Raw genomic sequence first — 25,598 nt, forward strand, 5'->3', positions numbered from 1 at the left:
GTAGTCGCGAGCTATGGAGATGAGATTGTCTGGATCCATCTGTCCTGCCCTAACGTGTCAGAGTCATGGGGTACAGCTCAGCTGCTAGGAGATTTCTTATTCCTAATTCATTCTGAAGCAATACAGTGGGAGCAAAATCATTGATGTCTTCACCAACTCAATATCTTGCAATGTTTGTTTGCTACTGCTAGGCAATAGGAATATTTGCATAAAGCTCATCTTTTATTACTTTCTCCTGTAAGTCATTTTATTATGACCTCCATGACAACTTTTCATGGGACCTTCTAGCCTTTGGTGCAATAGAAGGACAAAGTTTTTGGAAGAGGCAGGCATCAGGCTCCCCATCAGCAAAAGCCTTCACACAGGTTGCAGTATCCTTAATATAGTAATTAATTTATTTAAGCAATGGATTTACATATGGACTTTTTGCCCTGTTCTTTAGATACAAAGCAGCCCTAAAGCCATCACTCACCCTGGACCATAAGGTCATGGCTGGTCTGCATTCCAGCATATTACTAGTAGGGCTCAAGCATTTTGTGTTACTGCTCTGTATGGCTGAAATTTTGTGACTAAAGTGATGGGAAAGCTGAATTGAAATACTTATTTTATTTATTAAAATAAAAAAGGCTCTGCTGCCCTGGGGAGTGGCCTGGGACTGCCCCTGGGAGCCCATCTGGTGATACTGGTGAACTATCATATATAGTTTTATGCCAGATGGAAAGGAAGCACCATTATAAAAACACATAAAGTAATATCTATGGAAATTTGTAAAATAAAATAGGTAAGATCTGAACCATGTGAGAGCCTGAATTTCATACTTTTGATCTGTAGAGTAGATTTCAGTGAGTTCACTTGACTTATTTCAGAGACCTGAATGTTACTGCTGTAGTTTCACACCACTACAAGATACTAGGAATAACTAAATTATTAAGGACAGATATTATAGAACACTCAAATGCATTCCTCTTTTGGGGGAGGCAGGGGGAGTTGTTTGGATTTTTGGCGATTTTTTTTCCATTTTCAAATATATCTCTAAGTGTTGTAAGTGTACTCAATATTTAACCAAAGCACGCAAACAAAGAGCACTGCAAATCTCTGTTCACGAAATCTGCAATGTCTACAAAATCACATGAGATTTTTTCCAGGCCCAAATTTCAAGCCCATGACCACACGCCAAAGATAAAATGATGAGAATTACAACAGTGGGGAAAATTTTCTTCATCGCTGAGAAGCCTTTGGTCAATGTAATGATGAATTTTTTTTCAAGACAATGTTTTGATTGGACACGTGGTGAATATTTGGGGACTATTCAAATGCTCGAAATATATTTAAATTGGAGTAAATCCACTCACTCAATTCCAAAATATTGCTGGATGGAAAATCTGCGTTAAGCAAAAAATAAATTTAGAGCTATCAGAAAACCTGAGGTCACAGGAACTGTAAATTTAAAAAAGAAAAAGATATTTACTTGTGTCACTATGCCATTCTTTGCATATTATTGCCTGAAACTAATGAAAAACTAAGGCTATCGGCCTATATTTAACTCTGCTTTGCCATCAGCATCCGCTTACTGTGAGAGAGCAGTGGTTGCAGAATCTCCCAGTTGCCAATTCTCATTATATTGCATGAACCTTATTGTGCCTGACAGTTTTCATAAAGCCAAAGCTCCATGAGACTGAAAGATCTCCCAAGAACTCCAGTTTTTGATTACAAGGAAAAAAAGCAATGTTGTAATCCTCATGTAGAAACAAGAGGAAAGGAATTATCTTTGCTATGGTCCCAATATGCTAAAAGCTCATTAACCCAGAGGCAAAATTAAGCACCTCTGAAAACCCACTATGTCTGATATTTTTTTCTTTCTGAGCAGGAAGAAGAGGAAGTCAGAGATGGGTCTGACATTTTTAAAACCTGGTAAAAGCAAAACTGGAATTCAGGTCATTAACTTCAGCTGAAAACAGAGAGAAAAATAGAATCCTGTCATTAAGCCACAGAATTTTGAAACAGGTGTATGGTAAAGGGCAGAGCATTTTTAAAAAAAATCACTATATCAGAGGGACAAATGAATCTGCCAGACAGTGCACAAATAATGGATAAATGTTGTCTGCAATGCCTTTTCTGTGAATTAACAAAATAGCCCATATTGTTAGAATTTGGTTGCCTGGCCTGTTGAAGTGAAAATGCACAAAGCTAGCGCATCAGAGATCTCATGGAAGGACAAGCCTGACATAGGTTGCTTTGCATAGTCATTCCACTGTATATCAACAAATGAGCAAGAGCTGCATTTTTTATTCCTTCACACCCCTTTTAGTATCAGCCCAGTGGAACTACTGCACTGAGCACTGTATCATGTGCTCATTGTGTTTTACGTGATGCTTGGAGCAGCACACGGTTCCTTATTAATAAAATTCTGCTGTGCAGCAGCTGTATGTGGCAGCCATATATGATCACAATACACAATAGGAACTGCTCATTTCTACACTGTTTCTAGGGAAGTAAAGGGTTACTAGGGGAAGTGGTGTTTTATCACACATTCAACATTGCACAAAAATAGCCTAGAAGACAAAAACGCTTGCATTGAAGTCTCCACATTTCTGTAATTAATACCACAATGGTCTATTTTGAATATGGTTAGCATATGCTTTCTGTCCAATATATGTATACTTAATGATATCTGGGGGCATGCATGAAAGGGAGAGAAAATCTTCTGAGAAATACTGAGAAAGGAGGAATTTGCTTCAGTACTGGAGGGCAGAGCTTCTCACCACATCACCTCGGCAGAGCTGCCTCTTGGCTGGGGGTGGGGAGGCAGCAACACCAGACACCATAAGTCTCATAGGGCTGGCAGACTGTGCCTGCACAGAGTGTGGGATCAAAACCCATATGTTTCTGTTTCTGATGACCCTTTTTCATAACCAGGCTTCGGGCTGTATTTTTTTTTCTAGTTTATTTGTGGCTGATGAAAGTTTCTAGACTGACAGCTGAAGAGACTGATTTTATTAGCAACACCCAACAACCAGTGCAGACACAGTCCTGAGTATTATAATTGATTCATCCAAGCCTTTACATTTCACACCATCCATTGCATTGCTGTGGAATAGGTGTCAGATGTGACTACCTCAACACTGCCTATGCAAAGCATGGCAAAGGCCTGACACAATTTTCTTTGAATGTATGCAAAGAGCTGAACAAGGAGCAAAGCAGATAGAATCCAGTCAGTAATCCCTGAATTTGACCTGGAGGGTTTACTTCCCAGTTGATTTTGTAATTTTATTCAGTCCTTGATGGCAGAAACAGAGCTTCCATAACACTAGTAGTAGTAGCTTACTGCCTTATCTCCTGAAAACAGATCTGAGCCTCACCACCTTGTGCTGCAGTTGGTGGTACCCTTTGACCAGCACTGATCTCTTTGGACCTGTAGTTCTGAAGTCGTCATAGCCCTCAGAGCTCATTACATTTTTGCTGAACTGTGCTGTATCACAGCATGCACTTCCATTGACTTATGCAGAGCTGTGTATACCTCACGCTTTGCCTCCCCCAGAAATACCTTGCTGGTTTTTTTCCCATCAATAAATCCACACTAAGCAAGTGCTCGCTTGTACACATCTGCGCACGTGCAGCTCACACAGTATGCTTCTGCACCCAGCCCTGTCACATCCCATCTTACCTGATTAACATCAGTAGCTGGGAGTTGATTAATTGACTTCTCAGAAACTCAGCTGTAAGCTTCCCATCTTCTCGTTATACATGGGGAATAAAATCAGAGCTTAAACAAGCACAAGAAATGGTTCATTTCCTTCCTGAACTCATCACCTTAAATTACTGTGAAGGTCCTTATATGCCACCAGGACTTCTCAAGGACTGCAACACAAAATCGCAGGCCTGAACCAAGATTCTTATCAAGCACTCAATTCTGCAGGTTTTCCACTGCTGGGGGGCTGGGGACTGTGCCCACAAGCATGTGGCAGCCCCTGGCTCCCACCTTCTCCAAAGCACAGACATCCACCTAACCTCCAAGGAGAGGAGCCCCACAGCCTTCAGTGGTATAAAACCAAGATGCTTCTAGGGAGCAGTGATAGGATGAAATCCCAAATCTATGTGACCCTGCCAAGTCAGCAGCCTCAGCAAAACTGAAGCCCCCAGAGGGACTAGTTTTGCTGTATAGGAACTGGCTGAAATTAATGCAGCCTCAAATCCATAAGATAAAACTAAGGCACTGCAGAAGCACGCGCACCACCCTCCTACAGGTTATCTGACAGCATTTTTTTTCCCCCAGAATGTTCATTACTCACTCCACTGATGAAATTCATGACTGCTGAAGTCAACTCCTACTGATCTCCCTGGATCACAGGTTTTACCTGCAGTCATTTGAAGAAAAATAACCAAAAACTGTCCCAGGCCTGAAAGAATTGCCGTAAACCAGCGATGTGGAGTGTGGCTATTTGCACGCCAGATTTATTATGATCTTTATTTTATAAGTTACCACAACGTTTTTGTCCCCAAATAGTCCATTTTGAGCTTTTAAGGAGACTGTAGCCTGTAGCTTCTTAAACTTTGAAACCAGTTCTTAGAATCGAGGAGACTGTTAAAACACGTTGTTCGAAACATAAGCAACTTTGTAGCAAAATTATTTTTATTTCTGTGGGACACCAACCACTAAATGCTTCATGAAACTAAAAAGCTTATGTTCAGTCTTGGACTTAAAATTCAAGTTACAGTTTCCTTTAAATACCATATCAGAGTAACAAGCCTTAATTATTAAACAAACTAATTATGGGTTTATACAACAAGGCTGCATCTCTGCAACAGTACAGAATGATTCTTAATAGAAGAGCTATGCTATGGGTGGGGCAAGGTAATAAATGCAGCCCGATTTTTTTTTGCCTTTATCAATCTCTACATTAAAGAAATATTTAAAGTGATATACTCACATGGTGACAAATTATAACATATACATTTTTTTACTGAAATCTGTCTAAAAACTAGCTTCGAGGATCACAAGTTTATCTATTGCCGAGCACACACATTGAAAAAATGAGAATGGTGACTGATGTTTGAAGCATCTCCAAAGGTTTTATAGTATCCTGTGTCTCAGTACCGGCATTTATGCTTCTTATCCATTGATACAGTTCTCCAAAGAGAGGACATAAATACCATCCAGGTTTTAAAACATTTTATTTGCATATTAAAAAAATTGTGCATTCCAATAATTAAAATCATTTGAACCAAAAAAAAAAAAAAATGGCACTCGATTAACTGCATTTTACAGCTCGCAGGACCTTGGTACAGCTTTGCATTTATTCGTGTGTTACTCTAGTTTACTGTAGTCCCACCCAAGTTCTTCTTTCATCAACATGCAAGCTCTTTCATGCCACCAGGACCAAAGCCAGACAGGCAGAGGGAAAGGCAGCGCCTTCATTCAGTGTCAGTAGTTCTCTCTATTCTTTTGATGTGAAAGGGGCAGTACAGTCATTTTAAACTTTATCCAACCTCTTTGCATCTTACAAAGTTAAACAGCTAAAAGAAGTAAAATAAGAAGGCAATGCTTGTGGAATGTACAGTGCATAATTTGGAAGGGCAGATTTCATTACGATTCACCCGCTTGCTTCTCCTGTTCAATTGCTAAAAACGGGGGAAAAAACAGAAAAGGAGAGAAAAAAAAATGAAGATCGAGAACCTGAAATGCATTCACACGGTAATTGCTACAAATTGCTAAAATAAATGTATATTTTTAGCTACAGACCCAAACAAGGTGTAAATAATTGTAAATTAAGCGCTGCTAGGCGGTGGGTTCAGGTTTTCGCTGTCTGGCACAGACATAGCCGTGTATCCTCCCTCCACCCCGCACCCGCCGCACCCCCGGCTCCCGCCTGCCGCCCCTCTTTGTCTCCTCCCGCCTCCCTCCCTCCATCCTTTCCTCCCTCCCTCGCTGCCCGTCTCCCTCCTTCCCTGCCTGCCTCCCTCCCTGCTCTTCCCTGCCGCCTGCCCGCACTCACTTTCTTTTGAAGGCAGCGGGTTTTTCTCTTGCGTCTCTGTCTTCTTCAATTTGGACTTGTCAAATTTCTCGATCTCAGCCATGTCTGGTTTGTCGGACATGTTGGCAGGTGGCTCTGCGCACGGAGGGGAAGGGAAGAGCCGGTTACCCCCGGCCAGGGCTGCCCGGCCCCCCCGGCGCCCCTGCGGAGCCGCGCCCGCCGCACCCAGCGCGGGGACCCGCGGGGGCCGCACGCCCGAGCTCGCTGCAAAAAAACCGCTTCACCCCCGACGTATTTAAAAATAATAGTAATTTTACAAAGTGGCTGTTTAATCCAGCATCCCAGGCGTTGCGGCTCGCCGCCAGCCTCCGCCGGGGGCAGCTCCCACTACGTGCGCGCTGCGGAGTACAATAGAGGGGACGCACCCCGCGCTGACCGCGTTTTTAACTCGTTAAGGGGAAAAGAATTAAAAAGTATAGCCCTGGGAGGGCAACGAAGCCGCCTTGCGCCTCGCACGCCACCGCCCTGCAGCAGCGCGCCCTCAGACAATACCCCCACGCGGACAATAGCCTCCTCCCTTCCTCCTTGCCTCCTTCCCACCCCCAAACAAAAGCCCCGCGCCCTGCCCTGCCCTGGCCGGTCCCCCCCGGCAGGGGTGCCGGGCTCATGCTGCCCGCGCTGAGGGGCCGGGGGGGTGTCTGGGGGTGCGGCGGGACCCACCGGTGTCGCCGCGCGGTGATGCTCAGTCCCCGGCTCGCTGCTGCCGCCGCTCCGCACGCCAGTATAAAGGGCGCTCGCTGGCGGGGCGGTTTTATCCCCGCGCCTATGCAAATGACGGTGATGTCACCACACTTTGCCGCTTTCCGCGTTTTTCTCTCTCTTCTTCTTTCCCCCCTTGCTTCCTTCCCCTCCCTTTTTGCCCAGCCCTCCTTCTCCCCGCGCACACGCGTACACGCACACAAAGCTCCACACACACACACGGACACACGCAAGCTTTCAGCTCGGCTCGTAGCCGAGCATCGCCCCGGTCTCCTCGGTTCCTGCCCCGGCCCCGGCCGACGGGAGGCAGCCCCAGGACGGGTCGGGGGGGCGGCCACTGGCCCTGGCTGCCGGGCCCCCGCCCCGGGGCTGCTGCGTGTCCGGGGCGGGCCGGGCCGGGGGCTGAGAGCGGGACAGCGGCAGGGACCGGGGCCAGGGCAGGGGCAGCCGCCGGCCGCCTCCCGGGGCGCCGGGGGGCTGTGCTCGGCTGGAGCCGGGCGGTGGTTGTGCTCCACATCCCTGCGTGCCGCTCTCCTGGTTGAGCAATATCATCTCGCTGATAATGTTACTCATATGTCGGTATTTAGAAGAAAAAATCGAAAACCTCGTCCCTTCAGAGCTCTGGGAGCTGCAGCCGGCGCGACCCCACCCCGTCCCCAATCCCCCGCTGCCTTTGCATCCCGATGCAGGGAGAGGAAAATCCCATTGCTGCTGCCCCTGCAACCCTGCTGCAGTGGAAGAAGGGAACCACCCCACAACGCCCCCAGGCCAGGCTTTGGTGGCGGGCCAGCAGACAATGGCTGTGGCCAGATGCCGCCGGGCCCTGCCTCCCGCCCGGCCTGGCACCGCCCGCCCGGCCCTGGCCGCCTGTGCCCGCAGGGAAGGAGGGCTGGCACTAGGGCTGGGGTCAGGGCGGCTGCCTGCCCGCGCTGCGGTGCTCCAGATGTGCATTCGAACAGGCAGCCCCGAGCAGCAATCGCTCCCAACCGCAGCATCATCTGGCTTGGTGGGCAGCTGCGGTAGGGGAGGGAAGCAAGGAGTGTATGGGACGCGTGATTCCTGTTTCTGCAAATACGGCATTGGGAAAAAAACTGAATTATTCACGTGAAAGAGCCGAGAGACGCCGGGGGGAGTGTGTGTGCGTGTGTGTGGCTGACTGACAGGGAGACCGGGAAATCTCTGCTCCTTTGTCTGGCAGCAGCCCTGCAAGAGAGCAAAGGCATGCTCGCTTTCGAGGTGTGAGGGGGTACAGGAGCAGGCGTGTGGGAATTCACCTAATCTCTGCTCCTTCTGGGATACCTGAATGGAAACCATGGAGCATATTGCTCCCTGCTCCTTGCCCTCCAGCAGGGTATTTGATGCAAGGGTGATTGCTGGTGAATTAAAAGCCCTTGGTCACAAACATGTATTAATACATGCAAGGAGAACTGTAAATACATTTCAGTAAATTCCCTGGGGATGCTGCTTTCTCTTTTTCATGGCTGTCCCCTCCCCTTGGCTGGCTATTTTTCATAGCATTTCCAGAGCTGTATTTTCAAGGAGGTAAAATCTTGTCCCCATGGCAATCCCGATAACACTTTCTATAGTGAATTAGGATTTCCAGTCAGCCCACAGTCTTCCTAAAGCTGAACTCCTTTGCATTTGGGGATGTGGTGTATAAAGTCTAGTTCCCTCCTGCAGTTCATGAGCATCTCCACAATGGAGATGAACATGGTGTGAGCCAGGAACTATGCAAGACTGAGGGTCAAAAGAATCAGGAAAGAAATTATGAGGAATATATAATATAATTTGGGGATATATTACAGATTTTCATAGTAATGGTATTAAAAATGTTCCCAAAGAATCTTCTGTGTTGGATATCAGCTAACTCTGCTAGTTTTTGAGCAAGTTCTGTAAAACGAGTTTATGGCCTTTTACTGCTTTGACACTTTAGGGCATTGAACCTCATGACTAGGAATTGTGAAATTTCCCTGATGACCAGTTAATAAGCATCCCCAATGATGTTACAGTCCCAGACTTTTCAGATTTGCCAAAGATTTTTGTGATTTTTAGGTGAGAGTAATTGTAACATAAATGCTCTCCTCGTGGGTTGCTCTAGTTTCTCACAGATGTGTCTAAGCAAGTCCATAGTCCCCTGACTTCAGTGCAGGAAATGCGCTTCCGAAATTAAAGAACAGCAAATGCTTGTATGACTGGGGTCTGGCTTTTTTTCAGAAACTGCTTGTCCAGCAGCCACATTGCCTTCTTTTGCTTCTGCTCCTTTTGGAACAGAGCCATGGATCCCCTAAATCAGTGTAAGCCACGACCTTAGATGAAGCTTTGCTGCTATCTACAAATCAGATTCCGCTGCTGAGCTTGGATTCAATTATAGTTCTGAGACACAGTGACAAAAGATTTACACTGTTGCTGTTTCTCTGCCTTCCTATACCTTCTTTCTAGTGGATTAATACTGAGGTAATCATAGCACTTTAGAAATGTTACATGTACTTTCCATATGAAGGCAAGATTTTTCTGCTGAAGCAAAATGAGGGTTGTTTCATTTTGGTGGCAAGAGGTCAGCTGATTTCTGTAGAAGTAAATCCCCTCTATAACAGTTTGCATTAGTAGTATAGCTATAGAAATGTCCCATCTCCTTGTCTTTTTGTGTATGTTTCTGTTTGTTATTACTTAGAGAAAGCAAGGAAGATACTGGTTCAGGCAAAACTGTCCCATGTCAATTAAATTCTGAAGATAACAAAGCACACTTGGATGGGACAGAGCTGACATTCTCAATAAATATCCCAGGCCATGAGCTGTAAAGGATAGCTAACTTAGGAATTCTTAGTTTGGATATTAATGAGCTGATAATTTTATATTTTTTTAGTGCTTCATTGATTTTTGTGTCAGTAGTTTCTTGTTGTGAATATTTAAAAATAATTCAACAAAAAAAAAAAAAAAGAAAACAAATATTTGGTGTTGTAGTTCCCTGCTAGACATGCACCCCCTCAGTCATTTGCATATTAAAGGGAAGCACTCTTCAGCACATTGCTGATTCCATTTGCAAGAAGGAAATTGGACCCTTGCTAACATCGTTTTCAGCTAACACCTTCGAGGGTTGAACTAGAGCAAGGCAGCAAGTTCTTTCTTGCATCCTGGGAAATTCACATTGTAGGAAAGGTAGTAAGTGGTAAACCATAGTTCTTGCATCTCATTTGTGTGTGTTCAAGTTTGAAGCCTTATAAAAAACATGAGCATTTCTTTTCCAGGTAAGTACATACTGATCCTGTTTGCTTAAATGTGATAAGAGACTTGCTCAAGGCCATGCGACAGGGCCTTAATCAGATGTCAGCAGCTGTCAGTGGAAGTGTGTGTATCTCAAATTGACTTCAGTGGACATTTCCTTGAACTCCATTCGAACAACGTTTTGAAACATGATCAGGAGTACAAATCTTCTAACCTTGTGCTAATTCTGCCATAGAGTTTGCATATTTATGAAAAAAAAAAGTAAAGGAGCAAGAAACATCTATGCGATAAAGCACCCAAGATTAATTCACATCTCAACTTATTATTCTTAATGGCATTCCAGGCACATACAGTGACTAGTAAGCTAAAAATAAACCCTCTATGCAAATTTCTCCATCGTATGGGAAATAAATTAAAGAAAGGAAAGCCAAGTGATTGTTTTCCAGGTCTCAGTTTCACATGTGAAATCTTCTTTTCACATGCTTGACTCTCTGAGAGAGGATGCTTTCTCTCACTCCATATACTGCTAGAGGAAACGGGAGCTGGCAGTGAGCCCGAGAGTGTAAGTGAAGAGACAATCCCTTTGGGCAGTCGCTTGCTGCACTGCCTTCCTGCCAACAGCAGCAGGGTGTTGACAGTGACATCAGGGCTTGGGTGTTCAGTTGTTCAAACACCAGAACACAATATTTGTGGTATGTCACATTCCAGCAATTGCTACCGACAGTTAAGAGAAAAAAAGGGTAATTGATTCACGGAGCAATGTTTTTAAAAGGAGAACCTTCCCATCCCCCCCCCCCCCCAACTCAATTTCAGGAGGGGGATTGCAATACTTGTCCTAGCTGGACAGATTCTGGCACTAATTGCCTTTACAAGAAGCGGCATTTCCTTTTTTACAGTGCTTCACAAAAGGGAACTTTGCAACAGGTCATGACTTTCAGAAAGTAGTGAGGGAAGGGAAGGGAAGGGAAGGGAAGGGAAGGGAAGGGAAGGGAAGGGAAGGGAAGGGAAGGGAAGGGAAGGGAAGGGAAGGGAAGGGAAGGGAAGGGAAGGGAAGGGAAGGGAAGGGAAGGGAAGGGAAGCCAGGCTAGGAATCTCAGAATGCTGCACAGAAAACTAAATACCCTCCAGTAGCAGATGCTCCTCTCCCACACCAATCTGCCTGACTCTGTTTTCCTTGCCTTGCCTCTACCCATAAACAATAAATGCAGAGTGCTCAGCCTTTATTTAATGCACACAGAAAGCTGTGGCAATGCAACAGTTTGGAAGCCAGGCTATTCAATACCACAAGTGGAAGGCTGCCTGCATACCGTCAATGACAAAGCAAATAAAATGAGAAGGCCTTCAGCTGTCATTTCTGGCTTTTCAGGGATGCTAAGAATTTATTGTCATCATGCTCTGAAATTTTTAATAAATGGAGAAGAAGCAAGACAAGTATGTCTCAAACGTCCAGAAAGATTTCTGTAAGTTTGCAGAGAGCCACCAAACTTCTGGTTACTTGTCTTGCGTTTTTCACACAGGGCACATAGGGCTGTGGTTTAGCTGTGGATTTGGCAGTGCTAGGTTAATGGTTGGATTTCATGACCTTACAGGTCTTTCCCTACCTTGGTTATTCCATGATTCTGTATGCAAACATTATGTTTGAAAGCTATCTCTAGAAACGGTGATTGAGGTGCAAAGTACCTGAGAGAACTGAAAACAATACCCTAGCATATCTCCTGCCTGAAGAAAAGCTTCTCTGTGCCAAAGTTTCACAAGTGCTTGCCATCACTTTCTGAGTTTTGCAGGAACTTTCCTCTCATTTATATGAGTAAAAATAATAATTTTGAAAGCATGATCAAACAACATCAGCATTATGCATCACAAAAGCATGATGAATCATTTCTCTTAGTGCAACTCAGCAGCCCGTTGTTCCTGCAATGCTAGGTTTCTCCTAAGGAAATGTGCTAATTTTATGGCATGTGCATGAGTGCCAATAGAGATTGCAGACAGAAATCTCAGGCAAATTAAAAGACTGGATTTTTATGCCATTATTGAATATGAGTTTCTTTCAACGCAAAGGTAAAGCTAGATAGGCATTCAAAATACTGTGGTGTCTATTCAACATACAAAGACATCCATATGTACAAAAGACAAGGCAGCTATTCTTATCAGAATTCCATTGAAAAAGGAATGACCGAAGTAAACACTCAGAATGAAACAATGACTAATAGCGTCAAACTGCCGAGGCTATTGTATGGGCTTTGGCAGTCCCTTTGAGGATTGCCAGTTCACTTACTCCTAGGAAACAGCACAGAAGTAGGGAAATAGAGACCATCCCCAGGATACCCACATTGCATACTGTACTCATGGAGGAGTTTCAGAGCAATAAAATATACCCAGCATCATCAATTAGGTGCATTATGTCATTCCAAACTGGGGTTCCCTCCCTCCACATCCAGCATTCTCATGACAAGTTGGCATGATACAGCAGAGTAGTGTAAGTCATTGTGTGTGAGCATACAGCAAGACTCATTTTATTTAGCTAGGAAAACAGCACTACCCTTGAGGCCACACCTGTGCTATGTGCTCTGTATGTAGCTATCTCTGAGTTGGCAACTTAGAACTCACCCCAGGTTTATTGCTTTATGTTGATTTTCTTGGGTGGATTTTACCACTTGTGCTGAATGCTGCTAGCCATATCTGAGGCATTTGCTTTAAAACCATCTAAAGCATATTCAGCTATCAAGCTCCTTTGGTTTCAACTCCCCAGAACCATATAAGTGCAACAATCTTTAGTCCCTTGTAAGGTTGTAGGCAGGTGAGGTTTTTCAAAGCTTACACGTGCGTTTATCTATCTAATCTATCTATTTATTTCTCAGAACTATTCTCTTCTTAATTTAATTTTAGGAGAAAATAAAGAAAAAAGAAGAAGAAAATAGAAGAAACTAAGTTTGCCAGGCAACAAGACATGAAAATAGCTAGGAGGTCTGCTCAGAACCTGACTCACGTCCTTGACATTCAATCTTATACCAGGGTAAGAAGTGAGTGATGAAGCTGTTGAGGTAAAGCACATCCAGTCATTTAAATTTTATTGATGTGATGCTTTCTTTATAGTGCCTGTTTGCAAAAAGCAGGGGAGAAGAAGTGCTCCTTGTAACACCACAACCACGGATTTTTGTTTTCTCTGGTGTATTCCACAGGTGGCATGGACTAGGAGTGTGTGTGTGTGTGTGTGTGTGTGTTGGGGGCTTTCATCCTTCTTGAGGATGAAAGGCACAGCTCTCACAACATCTCTCATCTCACAGCTCTCTTATCACCTGACAAACGTGTCTCCTTGGCACCCACACAGTTTCTGAAACTTCTGAGTCTTTTTCTCTCACATTTTGCTTTTAAGTTGCAGGGGAATTACAATGTCAAAGCGTAAACAGAGGTGTGGACTGGTAGGGACATCTGTTGAAGCAAAGTCACACATGCAGGTTGTGTGGGTTGAAAAGGACCCTGTGCTTGGTAGGTATTTAGGATTTTCTCAGGCTATTTCAATGTCTCACTTTTTCAAACAATCTCACCTGGACTAGTTTTGCTTTTGCAGCCATTAAGACAGGCTGGCAGGGGCCTGAGGAATGCACCGCTTTGCCCATAGGAGTGTTCAGATTGTTCCACACAGAAGGGACCAGTCTAGAGATTAAAAATTGATAAAGCTTGTGAATTTTGTGTATAAAGTGTCAGGCTTAGATGCATGCACCCACAGACATGGTTGATGGCAGAAAAAAATGATGGTGGGAACAGATGGAAGAATGTCCATTTTCCCTAGCAGGAAGACAAACCCTCAGCTTTACTCACAGCTTCTGGTGGTAACAGGGTCTGTGGCATCTCAAGTGTCACCTCTTGCTCATTATCATAGATACAAGTTTGTTTATATCTAACAGAAACAAAAGCATTCCCTGGCATGTTTTAAGGTTGGTAGGAAGTTACTGCACACATGCTCAGGGAAAACAACAACAGTAACACTAATATGTATTGACATAGTGGATTATTGCCAAAATATGTCACTGCTGGCAGGCAGGCAGGAAGAGTTCATTTATGCAGAGAGGTGTACAGCTACTTTGCACCTGAATGCAAGCTATCACACAGAAGGAGAAAGAGTAAAAATATGTAGGTTCCACTTTTTTCAGTCCATGGTTGTTTGCCACTGATATTAATAAGGATGCGATTGAGTCCAACTTCCACTTATTACAGTTTCTCATTGTGCCTTATACAAAATGGTGTGAAATTGGGAATGGTACCAAACTTTCCAAAGGGAGCACATCTCAACTTACATGCACAGCCTCATTGTATTCGGACAATTAATTCCCTCACTTTTAATTTTTATTTCACAGCAGTGGTCTTTCTGAAACTGGAATTATGGGATGAGAAAGAGGAACATCCCTGTAGATGAAAATAGATGTGAGAGCTGGCTGTCTGCCCACAATGACGTGTTTGTGTGCAGACCTCCTGCTGCTCAAGCAGCATTTGTCCACTCGTGACGAACTGCTGCCACCAGTGGGCTGTGGTTTGTATTGACACACACTTTTAATGCTACACGTCCGCAGTGTTTGTCATAATAGCTAAGATATTCCAGGAATCCAGGTCTAAAATTAAGCCATGCCTGAACAGGACAGCTGGAGGGAGGTGTGTACTAGATGAGAAGTTTCATTTCTCTCTCTCCAATACATGCTGAGCATAGTTGTTAACTCTGTTCATTTAGACACACTCTCCAATTCCATAAGGGATTCATTTTCCCACAATAAACTTTACACTGCATCTGCTAGTGTTAGTTCTGCCACTGATTAGTCTGCTGGTTATTTGGAGGGAACTCAATTGTATATATATGAATTGTAGGGTTCAGATTTTACTGGGGATTGCCATGGGTTTGCACAGATTGAACATCAGTACTCAAGGAAACACAGGCTTTAGACACTGCAGGTCAACTTGAGCAGAAAAGATCCATATGTGTTCTGAAATAGGCACATAAGCTGCTTTGAGCACCCTGTGCTTTGCTCTTGACCAAGTTTATCAAAGATCTAGAAATTGCATCACTTCAGAATTCCTTAATGTTTGGTCAGACCACACTAGTTGTACATGTATATATATAGTATATGTATAATATACAATATATAATATGTATTTTTGCATATATATAATGTATATACAATAAAATAGAACATAGAATATAGAATATGTAATACATATGATATACAACATAAAAATGTAGCACAATATCATAGTACATTTTTAATGGAATATGATAATATAGTATACCTATGAAATTATATTGTATTACGCTATATTGACTCAATGGTTTTAGTGATATTTCTTAATTTGAGGGTCATTCACATTAACCTTTTTTACCTTGTTGGAGAACACCCTACCCAGTAAGGGTTAATGTTGCACATCCAGTTCACACACCACTAAAATGAAAGCAAAGCAGCAGGGCAATGGAGAGTCTTCTCTATTTGGATGTGTTACTGACAGGACCAAAATCATTTAAGAGGACAAATTCAGGCTCCTCAGACAAAATGCATTTCCTGAAAAGCTTCATCATCCTGTGGCATCCACCCCTGCTTAACGCTGAGGGTAGCAGTATGTACTGCACAGCCCAGTTTGCTCAGCTCTCCCATCTAGATCCCAGGAGCACCCAGCCACACATTTTCACCCATTAAAAGATGATCCTGAGTTGAAACATAGCCCTGAAGTGGGTTCATGCACAAACGTAATGTCCACATGCATCTTACTACTATCACCATCTTTGCTATGAGGTTGAAAAATCTCAAATTTACTTCAAATTCTTCAAAACAGTGAGGGACTAGGACTCTGCAAATGTGGGGTGATTTCATTGCTGAGTGAGTAATGATTTACAGTGGTCTAAAGAGATTCTCTCCTGCTGATGCTTGGGCAGTGTTACAGCAGGAAGTTAATTTATCATTTGCTGGTGAGTAAAATGACTGTTCCAATTCCTACAGTGTGTCTAAACCCATCATTTTGTTCTGTGCAGCTCCAGCACGCTGCCATGAGGAAGGCTCTGAGCATTAAGGGAATACTGTTAATAATTAGATAGTATGCTTCTTTTCTAAAATTCATTAATATGAGTAATCTAAAATTACATATCCTCTCCCAGAGTAATACCAGGTTATCAGAAAAACAGGAATGCAACTCTATTAATAGCAGCAGTATGGTACTTAGTTGCCTGTCTCAATTAATCCATAGAATACTTCAACGAGAAATAAAAGATTCTGTTGGTATTTGTTCAAACACTTTTCTTCAGCCCATACCACTGGGCACAATTGCTTCAACATCCCCATCCATCTACAATGTGTGGGCTTACAACTCCATGGTCATGTGCTCCATAAATAACTTGCTTTGGATTTGCTGACTTTGCCAATAGCTGCTGTTTACACCGTAGTTGGAAAATAAGACAATTTATTTGGAAGATGAAGCAAAGATTTTGCAGACCAGTTTTACCCATTTTTTTAAAGTTAAAAACAAGAAAAACAAAGAAGAAACCTACAATTTATGGTGTTTTTCCTTCCTAAGTGAAGAGAGGATAAGCAAGAAATATGAAGGGAGTCAGTCAAGAGGAAATGCTGAGAATTTTCAGTTTCCAGTTCTTGGGTAAAAATGAAATTATGAACAACGTACAGTCAGAGAGAGAAATTGAAAACTCACTAGTTTTCAATTTAATTTGCAATATTCTAAGTCAGTAAGTCACCCCAAAAGCTTTGAAGAAGCAGATCTGAGAGGAATCCATATAATCTCATTGCAGTCAACTGCTGGGCAAGTACTTTGGTGGGTAGACTGCACAGCATATGTTTTATTTAATTGAACATTTGTATGGCTTCATTAGCTGAATTGTAATTGGAGTTTTAACATATGCTTAGAAAATATTCTATGATGTGTTAATATTGCTTCTGGAAAATATTAAGATGATGCTTCCAAAGACATTAGAATGCAAGGACTAGTAGAACGGAGAAATGAGAATAGGTAACTGCTTTATTAAAAAACAACAAACCTATGGGAAACATCTTTTATGGGGACTCTGAACTCAGATAGTGAGGAAAAAATAGTGCCATAGATTAGAAACAGCAGGAGAAATAGGCTGGAGGTAAATATTCAGGTCTGAGTACAGTAAGTGATCAATATGGCAGAGTTCAAGGATCCATGCGAAGACTTAGATATGGATGCTTCTGCATCTGTTATTGATGTGAGAACACCAGTGTGCTTTGGAGTGAGGCATGAGGCTTTATATTCCTGCAGGAGAACAGACCCTAACTGTGCATTTGTTTCATAGCACTTTTCAGGAGCTTTACCAAACTCTTCGCTGTGATATCTAGTGGGAATTCACACAGTTAATTTTTAGTTATATGAGAAATCATTTTAACAACAGCAGATGCATGGTGTTCCACTCTCACTGGAGATCTGCTTTTGCTACATGAGGGCAAGTGATAAACAAACACCCCCAGTTATTCTTTTTCCTCTATGTGTCATTCATTGCCTTTATTAAGTCTTCATCAGGATGCTTTTTCTTGAAATGGGTATTTGTAATGGCTTTCAAGACTGCCTCTCCGTTTTCTAGGCAGAGAACAGAGCAAAGCACAGTGACCACAGTACACTCACTGTGATAACTGAAACTAGACACAGACAAAGAAGTCACATATGGGACTACTGTTTTTATTGCAGCCATTGGATCTTTTGAATACCCAAAGTCCCTTTTGATTCAGGGAAAATAATACAAAGTCAGCTGGCACGAGAAATTATTTGTATTTATTAATCTGAGTAGTTACCCATCTGCATCCAGCATCCACAGTAACTTACCTTTAATTTAAAACCTTAAGAGGCTCCATTATTTCTTTTGCACCAGCTAAGACATGCCATGGATATTATCTAAATATATATTCCATTAGCATTTGTCTTTGTCCTGTGGTTTGGTGCCAAAATAGGTCAATTTGGTGGCCACCCCCTACTACACCCAGACTATGAGGGGGGCTGATGGTGTGTGATATCAGCTGAGGTGGGGACATCAGAGACTTACTTTTGATACTTCTAGGCAAAACTGTCTTGGGGAGAGAAAGCTACTGCTTTCAATGAATGGGCAGAGGAGAGGAATGAAAGATAAAGGACTGATTTGGTAATGGAGAAAGAATGAAGTAAAAATTGAGACTGATCAGCTTCCTTCAGAAAATTGATTAATTATTTTCTGACACAAAGTTTTGACCCAAGCCTTTTTTGGGCAAGATTTCAAGAGACATTGTAAAATGACTTTGTATATTTAAACGGGAATTTGGGTTAATTCTTCTTTCAGCATCTTAAATACTTTATATAAATCTGCCACTTTTCAAATGATGTATTAAACTACTCGTGTGATTGCGTAATATCAATATTCCTCTGAGATTTTATAAATACATCATCAGCACTAGATGGATGAAATCCAGCCTGCCATAATCCAGATGCCCAACATAGGCAATGCTTCACTGAACATTTCAGTGTGCAGCCTGGAGAGCAGGGGAAAGAGCCAAATCTGCCTTAATGTTGCCACCACACTTATCCTACAATGGGAGCTCAGGAAGCTGCAGGGGAGGATGTAGCCTGATTGTAATTGTGTTTCCTGGATTTGACTATGGAGGGACCAAAGGCATTTCCCACAGGTGGTGCCTTTCACAGGTGCTCAGGGGGATGCTGGGCCCCTCTGTCCCCCCCTTGCAATGTCCCCTGGCCCTTTGCAGAGCAGAGGTGCAGCATGTGCTAGTACCTGCTCTTTGCACTCTGGCATCAAAGATGGGGTAACCTCCAGGTAGGTGGAGCTACTCAGACCCTGTGGGATTAAAATTTTAACATACTAGGAGAGCATCTTGAACCTCAGACCATGGTGGGCTGAAAACGTTGCAGAAGCATGAGTGCAAGGGGCATGGCTTGAAACCACAGGATCTCCCATTCTCCAGACAATTGCTGTACCTCGATGGTGATGCCCAACTGCCTTAATATGGGGTGGGACTTATAAAGTATCCACAATCATGAAATAAAAACTTCCAAGCAAATGAGTGGCTAAAACTTAAGTGTCCCTAAGAAATTTTAAACAAAATGAGAAAATACTTTATGCCTTTGGGTGCCAAAAGGTAAATTCTGTGAAGGACTTAATTACACTAATTTAGACAGATGAACACAGGAATGGCATTCAAACTAAGGGAAGATGGAGTTAGACACTGAAGTTGAGATAAATGTGTTCAAGCTGAATCATTCTGATGAAATTTGACAAGATATTTATTGAGCAAATCAAAGTAATAACTTAGGGGGTTCCTCAAAAAATGTGGAAGAGACAAGAGAGATCTCTGAAAAGCTGTAAAGATCTAAGTCTAAAGCCATTTTTAAATGGTGGAATACAGAAACACAGCATCATAATAGACTTAACAGCCTACCTTCAAGCCTCAGAAAAAATATTGAATACCCAGAAGATAACATCATGATAAAGTACTGCCAACAAGGATTCAAGCCAATCCAATTTTTTTCTTTGGATAATGGGAAAGCAATAAGTGTAAAATATCCTGACTCCCTTAGGACCCATGAGACCGCTCCTGTTCTCATAACCAAACTGAGGAAATACAGCCAGGATGGGAAACCCCTACAAAATGTGTCCACTAAAAGGAAGAATCATCAATCGTCCTCTACCAAGGTAAGAGGTGTTTTGAGAGGGGGGTTTTTTTGGCAGCCTGATGGACACAGTCTTTTTCAAAAAAACAGAACTGACTTGGAAAACTTAGTCTCACTTGCAAAAAAATGGACACTCCCTGATTGCCCTGACTGATGCTGAAAGCATCAAAGAGGATGCGAGTCATCCTACCTAAAGTCAGTCTGCAGCTGTAGCCCAGACTCTTCCCACAATAACTGCAACCGTTTAGGTGATTCAGCCAATTCAGCCAATAGAGGTTGAGGAAATGAATCACTTTCCAGTTTCCTCTCACTGCCATCCCATTGACCTTAGGAGAGTGCAGAAGGACTACCTCACAATAGTCGCTTAACTTTTTGATGGCTAATATGAGACCTTTAGTAACCAATGCATTACCCAGATTCTAAGAGATATTTGGTATTTAATTCCCTTTAAAGTCAACACTAAGTAGGTCTGATAACTTAACTTGGGATCTGTTGACTGAGGAGGTTTCCTCATGAAATTGGCTTTATGGGGATCTTAAGACTCTTGCCTGTTCCTATATTTTCCAGGCAAATCACTGGGTCCACTAAGGACTCCTAAACTTGGGGTGTAAGCCACAGTCTGTGCTCTGAGTGGAAAGGATTGCAATTTGCACAAAGGAATCAATGGAGCTAATGCTGATCCCCTGCCTGAGTATCCTCTTCCCACATTGGTCACAGTGATATTAATGGAAGTCTTTCTTGTGAAATGAAGTGCCAAAAATTATATCTTAATGTAAAGAAACCTTGGATGGAAATGTTTCTCTTTGTCTTATATTTGACCCTTTGCAGACATTCTGGAGGGGTAGCAGCTTCCAAAATATTGATAATTCTGCTATTGAAGAATTATCAGGATAATTCTCCTTTTGGCATTAAAAAAAATGGATGAACAGCACAACTTGATGCATTGAGAGCCAGGAAAGACACCTCTGCTACCCCACAGGATTTTCATTGCAGCCTTTCAATGTTCTGTTCCATTTTTTGTTTTCTTTTTTAAAAAGAAATTAATTTCTGTCACATCTCATCTCTGAGCCCAACCAAGACTAAACCCATAGCACTCACAGGGGTGAAGTGTCTGAGTTTCTAAGGTCTGGAATAAATAATGCCTTTTGGCCCTTCACTTCAAGAAGGATATGGAGGTGCTGGAGCATGTCTGGAGAAGGTCAGTGGAGCTGGTGAAGGGTCTGGAGCACAGGTTTTATGAAGACCAGTGTAGGGAGCTGGGCTTGTTTAGCCTGGAGAAAAAGAAGGTTGAGGAGGTACCTTACCACTCTCTGCAAGCATCTGAAAGGAGGTTCTCCCATGTCACAAGCAATCATGAGAGGTTTAGATTAGATAATAAGAAAATATTCCTCACCAAATGGGTAATCAAGCACTGTAACAGGCTGCCCTGGGAAATGGTTGGGTCATCATTCCTGGAGGTATTTAAAAGACGTGTAGATGTGACACTTAAGGGACATGGCTTAGTGATGGATTTGGCTGCACTGAGTTAATGGTCGGACTGGATTATCTTAGAGGTCTCCAATGTGAATCTGTGATTCTATGATTCCTGCTGGTTGGCAGCACATCTGAGCCCAGTGCACAGCCATACCCTCGGCCCACCATGTGAGCCCTCACAGCTCTGCGACCACAGCCCCCAGTCACTTCTCACTCCTCTCACGGCAGCATCAGGGCTCTTGTGCCTCACTGCACCATCACCCTGACACCTCCAAAATCTTCAGTGAAGACACAGGACAAGTCTTAGTGTTGATGGCACAAGCAAGTCTCTGAATTGGGTTAAAGGATTGGATTCTCTCTCCATTTGGATGGAGATTGAAATCACAGCATGTGATCACTGAGACCAGGAGTGAGATCACACAGCTGAGATCCAAAGGTCAAACCAAGCTCCATCCCTCTTTTTTTGAGCAAAGGCTTTCTGTAGTGTCTGTCCTGGCCAAAAATGCTTCAGTATGTAAACCTATTTGCTTCATAATATATTAATCCTATCATTTTCATATGGATAAAGGGACAATCAGAAACTTACATCTTATTAGCAGATACCAATAATTAATCAGGGCAGATGCTTGCATGTTCTATTCCCATATCCATATTTTAAAGCTTACTCACAGCCTCTTATAGGACAACACACTTTCTCCTGTGTATTTGGCAGCAGCGTTTGAAACAATGAAGAAATGAGTTGTTCCATTACAAAATACTTCAACACTATGTAAAATATGTAAACCCTATGTCCTGATTGAATATGAAGGCAAATGCCTAAACATATTCCTGTATTTTTTCAATCCAGCTGTAAGGGGAAATTGCTCTCTCAGGCAGACAGCCTGCTGCTGCTGAGATTCTTGAAAGCCTCCACATCCTGATGGAAGTTGCATTTAAAATTAGCACACCTGCTTCATGGTGTCATCCAGGCAGATCCTGCTGCAGGAAAAAAATCATATTTATAGGTTGGACAATGGTAGTTAAATCTTTAATTTTGTCTTGTGAAGATGGAAAGTGATTCCCAGGGCAGGATACAGAGTGCATCATCTTGAGGCAGTCCACTCACACCAGTTTGACTGTTAGCTGATGCTTTGTAAGGTGCTGTGAACTTTGGAACTTCTTTTTTTTTTTTTTTTTTAAGCATATTGTTGTGTTCTTGAACATTTTGTACAATTATTGCAGTATCAATGGATATCAAGGAGTGCAAGGAGTTTCTCTATATCTTGTTGTTCCATAAGAAAAAAAATGTGAATCCTAGTTTACCATAGAGGTCACAAAATACACTCTTCAAGTCATGAAAAGCCAAAAGTTTCACTATAATAAACCATGATCATACCATGCAGTTTTATGAGTGTGTATGTGCACATTCATTTGGATATATGTGTGTGCTTTAGTGCAAAATAAAACAAAACAAAGCACAGCTTATCTTTTCTCATGTGTGCCACTCTGCCTGATTCCCATTCTTCTCCAAGCCTTCTCACACATTCCTAACTGTCCCTTTTCTTTTTCTTTGCATACCTGCCAGATTCTTCCTCTGCCCACAGAAAAATTTCTAGCATGTCTGTCTCTGTTTATATAGTTGCCAGCACAACTGTTCTTGCTTGCTTAGTTTTCTAACAATAATAGCAGACCAGATTTGAAAGTACAATGATGCTTAAAAATAATGATAAACTAAAAAACACCAAGGTATGAACTACAAAGTACATATACTGTTATTTCTTTCCATTTCTGTGCAAAAATTCTCACTTTCCTTCATTTTCCCTGCTTGCATGACCCCTTCAGAATTGCAGCAGCCAGCAGTGCTCTGCTGAATTCATAGTACATTCATTCACCACCTCTGCATGACCTTGTCACACTGAGCTTTGAGCCAGGCTGGCTGAGCTGACATTTAATGGCTCCCCACATCCGTTTTAAGAAAGAAACTGAAAGGGAAGTAGAGTGCAAAAGAACTTTTTTTTTCTCTTTCCCCCTTGGCCTCCCCTCCCTGCCTCCCCCCTTCCCCTTTTAGGAATGTCATGCATACTAAGCCACGTAGTTCCTGGGGAAGGAGGGGGGAGAGGGGTAAAGTACTCTTAAAGATATGGTTGGGGTTTGTTTTCTTAAAGTCAGGTGTTTAAATAGTTAGTCATCCAAAGTTAGTCACTTCAGGCTCCCTCTGTGCAGCCAGAGAGGGAATTGTACACCTCCAAAGGCCAAAGACCCTAAGGTAAGTGTCTACAGCAGTCAGATAAATCCTCTATGGCAGTGTCTCTTTCTCATTGTTGACTAAAACCTGAGCCAAATTTACTCATTAAAATTAATGGAAGTGCACCCTTCACTCAATACACCAGGGAGAAATGCAATCCCACTCTGAAAAGGGTGAAGGGCTGCCAAAAATAAAATGGTTGATCTTTTGGTGAGTCTGGCCAATATTATTTGTGTCTTAAATTCTTATTATATGTACTTTAACAAGGTGCAAAAGTAGAGATTTGGTCCAAGCAGTATTCTTACTAAATTACAACCTGACAGGTTAAGTGGATGTGGAATTCATTGCTGTAGCCGAGGACAAGTATGGTTTTCTTCCATTTCCTTGACTGCATGTACTCATTCCATTTGCCTGAAAGATTGCTTCAGAGGTTTTTTGGCTGCATATTTGAACTATATACTATGTTTGTTGAACAAACACCATAATTAATAGGTAATATTTCTTTCCAAAAGAAAATTTTTAGCCATTTTCCTCTCTCCAACTTTTCCTAAAAAAAAGGAAAAGGATTAATCTCAACTCAATTTTTCTGAGTAAAGTAGAATGGTAATGTGATGATGCTCTGGGTAAACAAGTGAAAACAAACTCCTCCGGGGAAGTAGGTGTATGTCTCCAAATAGTAAGATTTTTTTAAAAAACCAAATAATAGATTTTTTTTAAAGGAAGTCATCCTGGCAGTAACCTGCGTATTAAGTATGGTGTGATCTACCAAAAAACTTAATCATTTGCTTGACTTTAAGCACACAGTTAGTCTCACCATCTATTCACATGCTAAACATAATACTTAGGCACTTTTTTAAACAGATTTGCTGCCAGAAAGTATCACTGTAATTAGATTGCTACAGCTGTGCATATTTGAACCTTACCGCATAATTTCCCCGGTTAGCATGATCATTATTAAGAGCACCTTCTTTCAGAAAATGTAATTGTTTTTTCATGTTGTCTTTAGTAAAAAAACAGTTTTTGCTCAGAGTGGGAGAGTACCTTTTACAATGTCAGTGATCATGCATGCTGCCAGATTTTTAGGGAAACACTGCACTCTGCAGGTGAAAACTCTTCCTCTAGCTTGTGGCACTCTGGAAAGGTCTGGGGAAAGAAAAACAGATTCTGGTGAGCAGTTAACACTTTTTAAACAAGAATGTGCTTTGTCTGCAGCATTCTTATAAATGGATAAATGGAAACAGGTCTTTTTCCCCTCTCTACTTCTTATTTTCTAAAGAATAGCCAAAGGTATGTAGATATTCTGCAACATTTCCTGCATTAAAGAACATGTAACAGTATGATAAGCACAGCTTGACTGTCCACATTATTTGCAGGGCTCAATAGAAAATTCGGTGTCAGATCTAAACACCTTTTGCCATTTCCTGCTGCGAATCCCACACATTGAATTTCCAGTTAGAAATGGAAGCAGGTAGTAGGGCTCAGCCCCAAGCCTGCACTTCCCCCTTCTCTAGCCATATCATCTCTCCCTCGTCTCTACTTTTTGGTTCCTGGCCATTAGATGGCAATCGTGACTATCCTCTGCTTCCCGCATTCTTGTCCTCTGGTGGTCAAACTGCTCGTGTGCCCTCACTCCTAAGAGAGCCTTTTCTTGTCCTTCCCTGCCTTTCTCATCTATAGCAGCAGTAGTTTTGCAGAGTCTGGTGGTTAAACCTGTGGTGATTAGCAGGGAAAAAAGGAATTCCTTGTGTTCAGAGGGACAGTGCTGTCCTGGCACAAGAAATGTGCCCTCCAGCTGGAAGCAGCAGCATTCCATTGACACTGCCAGCAGCTCTCCTCTGTACAGTTCTCCTTCCAGTTTCCCACAATTGCAGCAAGTGGCAGGGCTCCTGCTGACATTTTAGAGGCACTATGTTCACAGCTTGGTGGCTGTGAACTTAAAAAGTGGCAGGTAAATCTCTTCATACCCAAGATTTTTGTTAAAGCTGATATATGATGCAGTCTTTTAGCTGAGAATCTGTCACCACTCTCCCTTTTGGCAGGGATTTGAAGCTTGTCAGATGAATCACCCTGGAGCCAATTGCTGACTTTCTCCATATTGTAGCCCCTAAAGAAGTGTCCTGTTCCAGTAGAGACTGTCTTTGGTCACAGCCTTTTCTGCCCCTTCCCTGGCTGCAGAGTTGCCATGAGGCCATGGAGGTTCCTTCTGTGGGAGGTGCCCAGCAGCATCTCCAGGGAGGTGTGCCCACACTCCTGGTCGGCCACACCAGCCCTGCTCACAAACATCCTGCTCA

The 25,598-nt window shown here is 42.6% G+C and overlaps 1 protein-coding gene and 1 long non-coding RNA gene across 4 annotated transcripts in view; one reads left to right on the forward strand and one right to left on the reverse strand.

The window, feature by feature from the left end:
- Window positions 1-25,598, forward strand: part of LOC146444290 (uncharacterized) — a 77,672-nt gene that overhangs the window by 11,878 nt on the left and 40,196 nt on the right. Inside the window, exon 2 of one of the 3 annotated variants that reach the window (XR_014849998.1) lies at window positions 12,840-12,966. The exons of 1 other annotated variant lie outside the window; for it this stretch is intronic. This is a non-coding gene — a long non-coding RNA (uncharacterized LOC146444290). Of the gene's footprint in view, window positions 1-12,839; window positions 12,967-23,243; window positions 23,329-25,598 lie in introns of those variants that run through there. One more of the 3 variants, XR_014850000.1, reaches the window with a different exon arrangement.
- On the reverse strand, window positions 5,156-6,813 carry TMSB4X (thymosin beta 4 X-linked). Its single transcript, XM_085052053.1, has 3 exons — window positions 6,693-6,813; window positions 5,994-6,107; window positions 5,156-5,619 (listed from the first exon to the last, which is right to left on the reverse strand). Exons 2-3 carry the CDS (start codon window positions 6,091-6,093, stop codon window positions 5,585-5,587), a joined length of 135 nt encoding a protein of 44 aa, XP_084908179.1. The 5' UTR covers window positions 6,094-6,107; window positions 6,693-6,813; the 3' UTR covers window positions 5,156-5,584.

This window comes from Lichenostomus cassidix, chromosome 1 (genome assembly GCF_008360975.1).
Source record: "Lichenostomus cassidix isolate B80296 chromosome 1, HeHo_3.0, whole genome shotgun sequence".
NCBI classification, from domain to species: Eukaryota; Metazoa; Chordata; class Aves; order Passeriformes; family Meliphagidae; genus Lichenostomus; species Lichenostomus cassidix.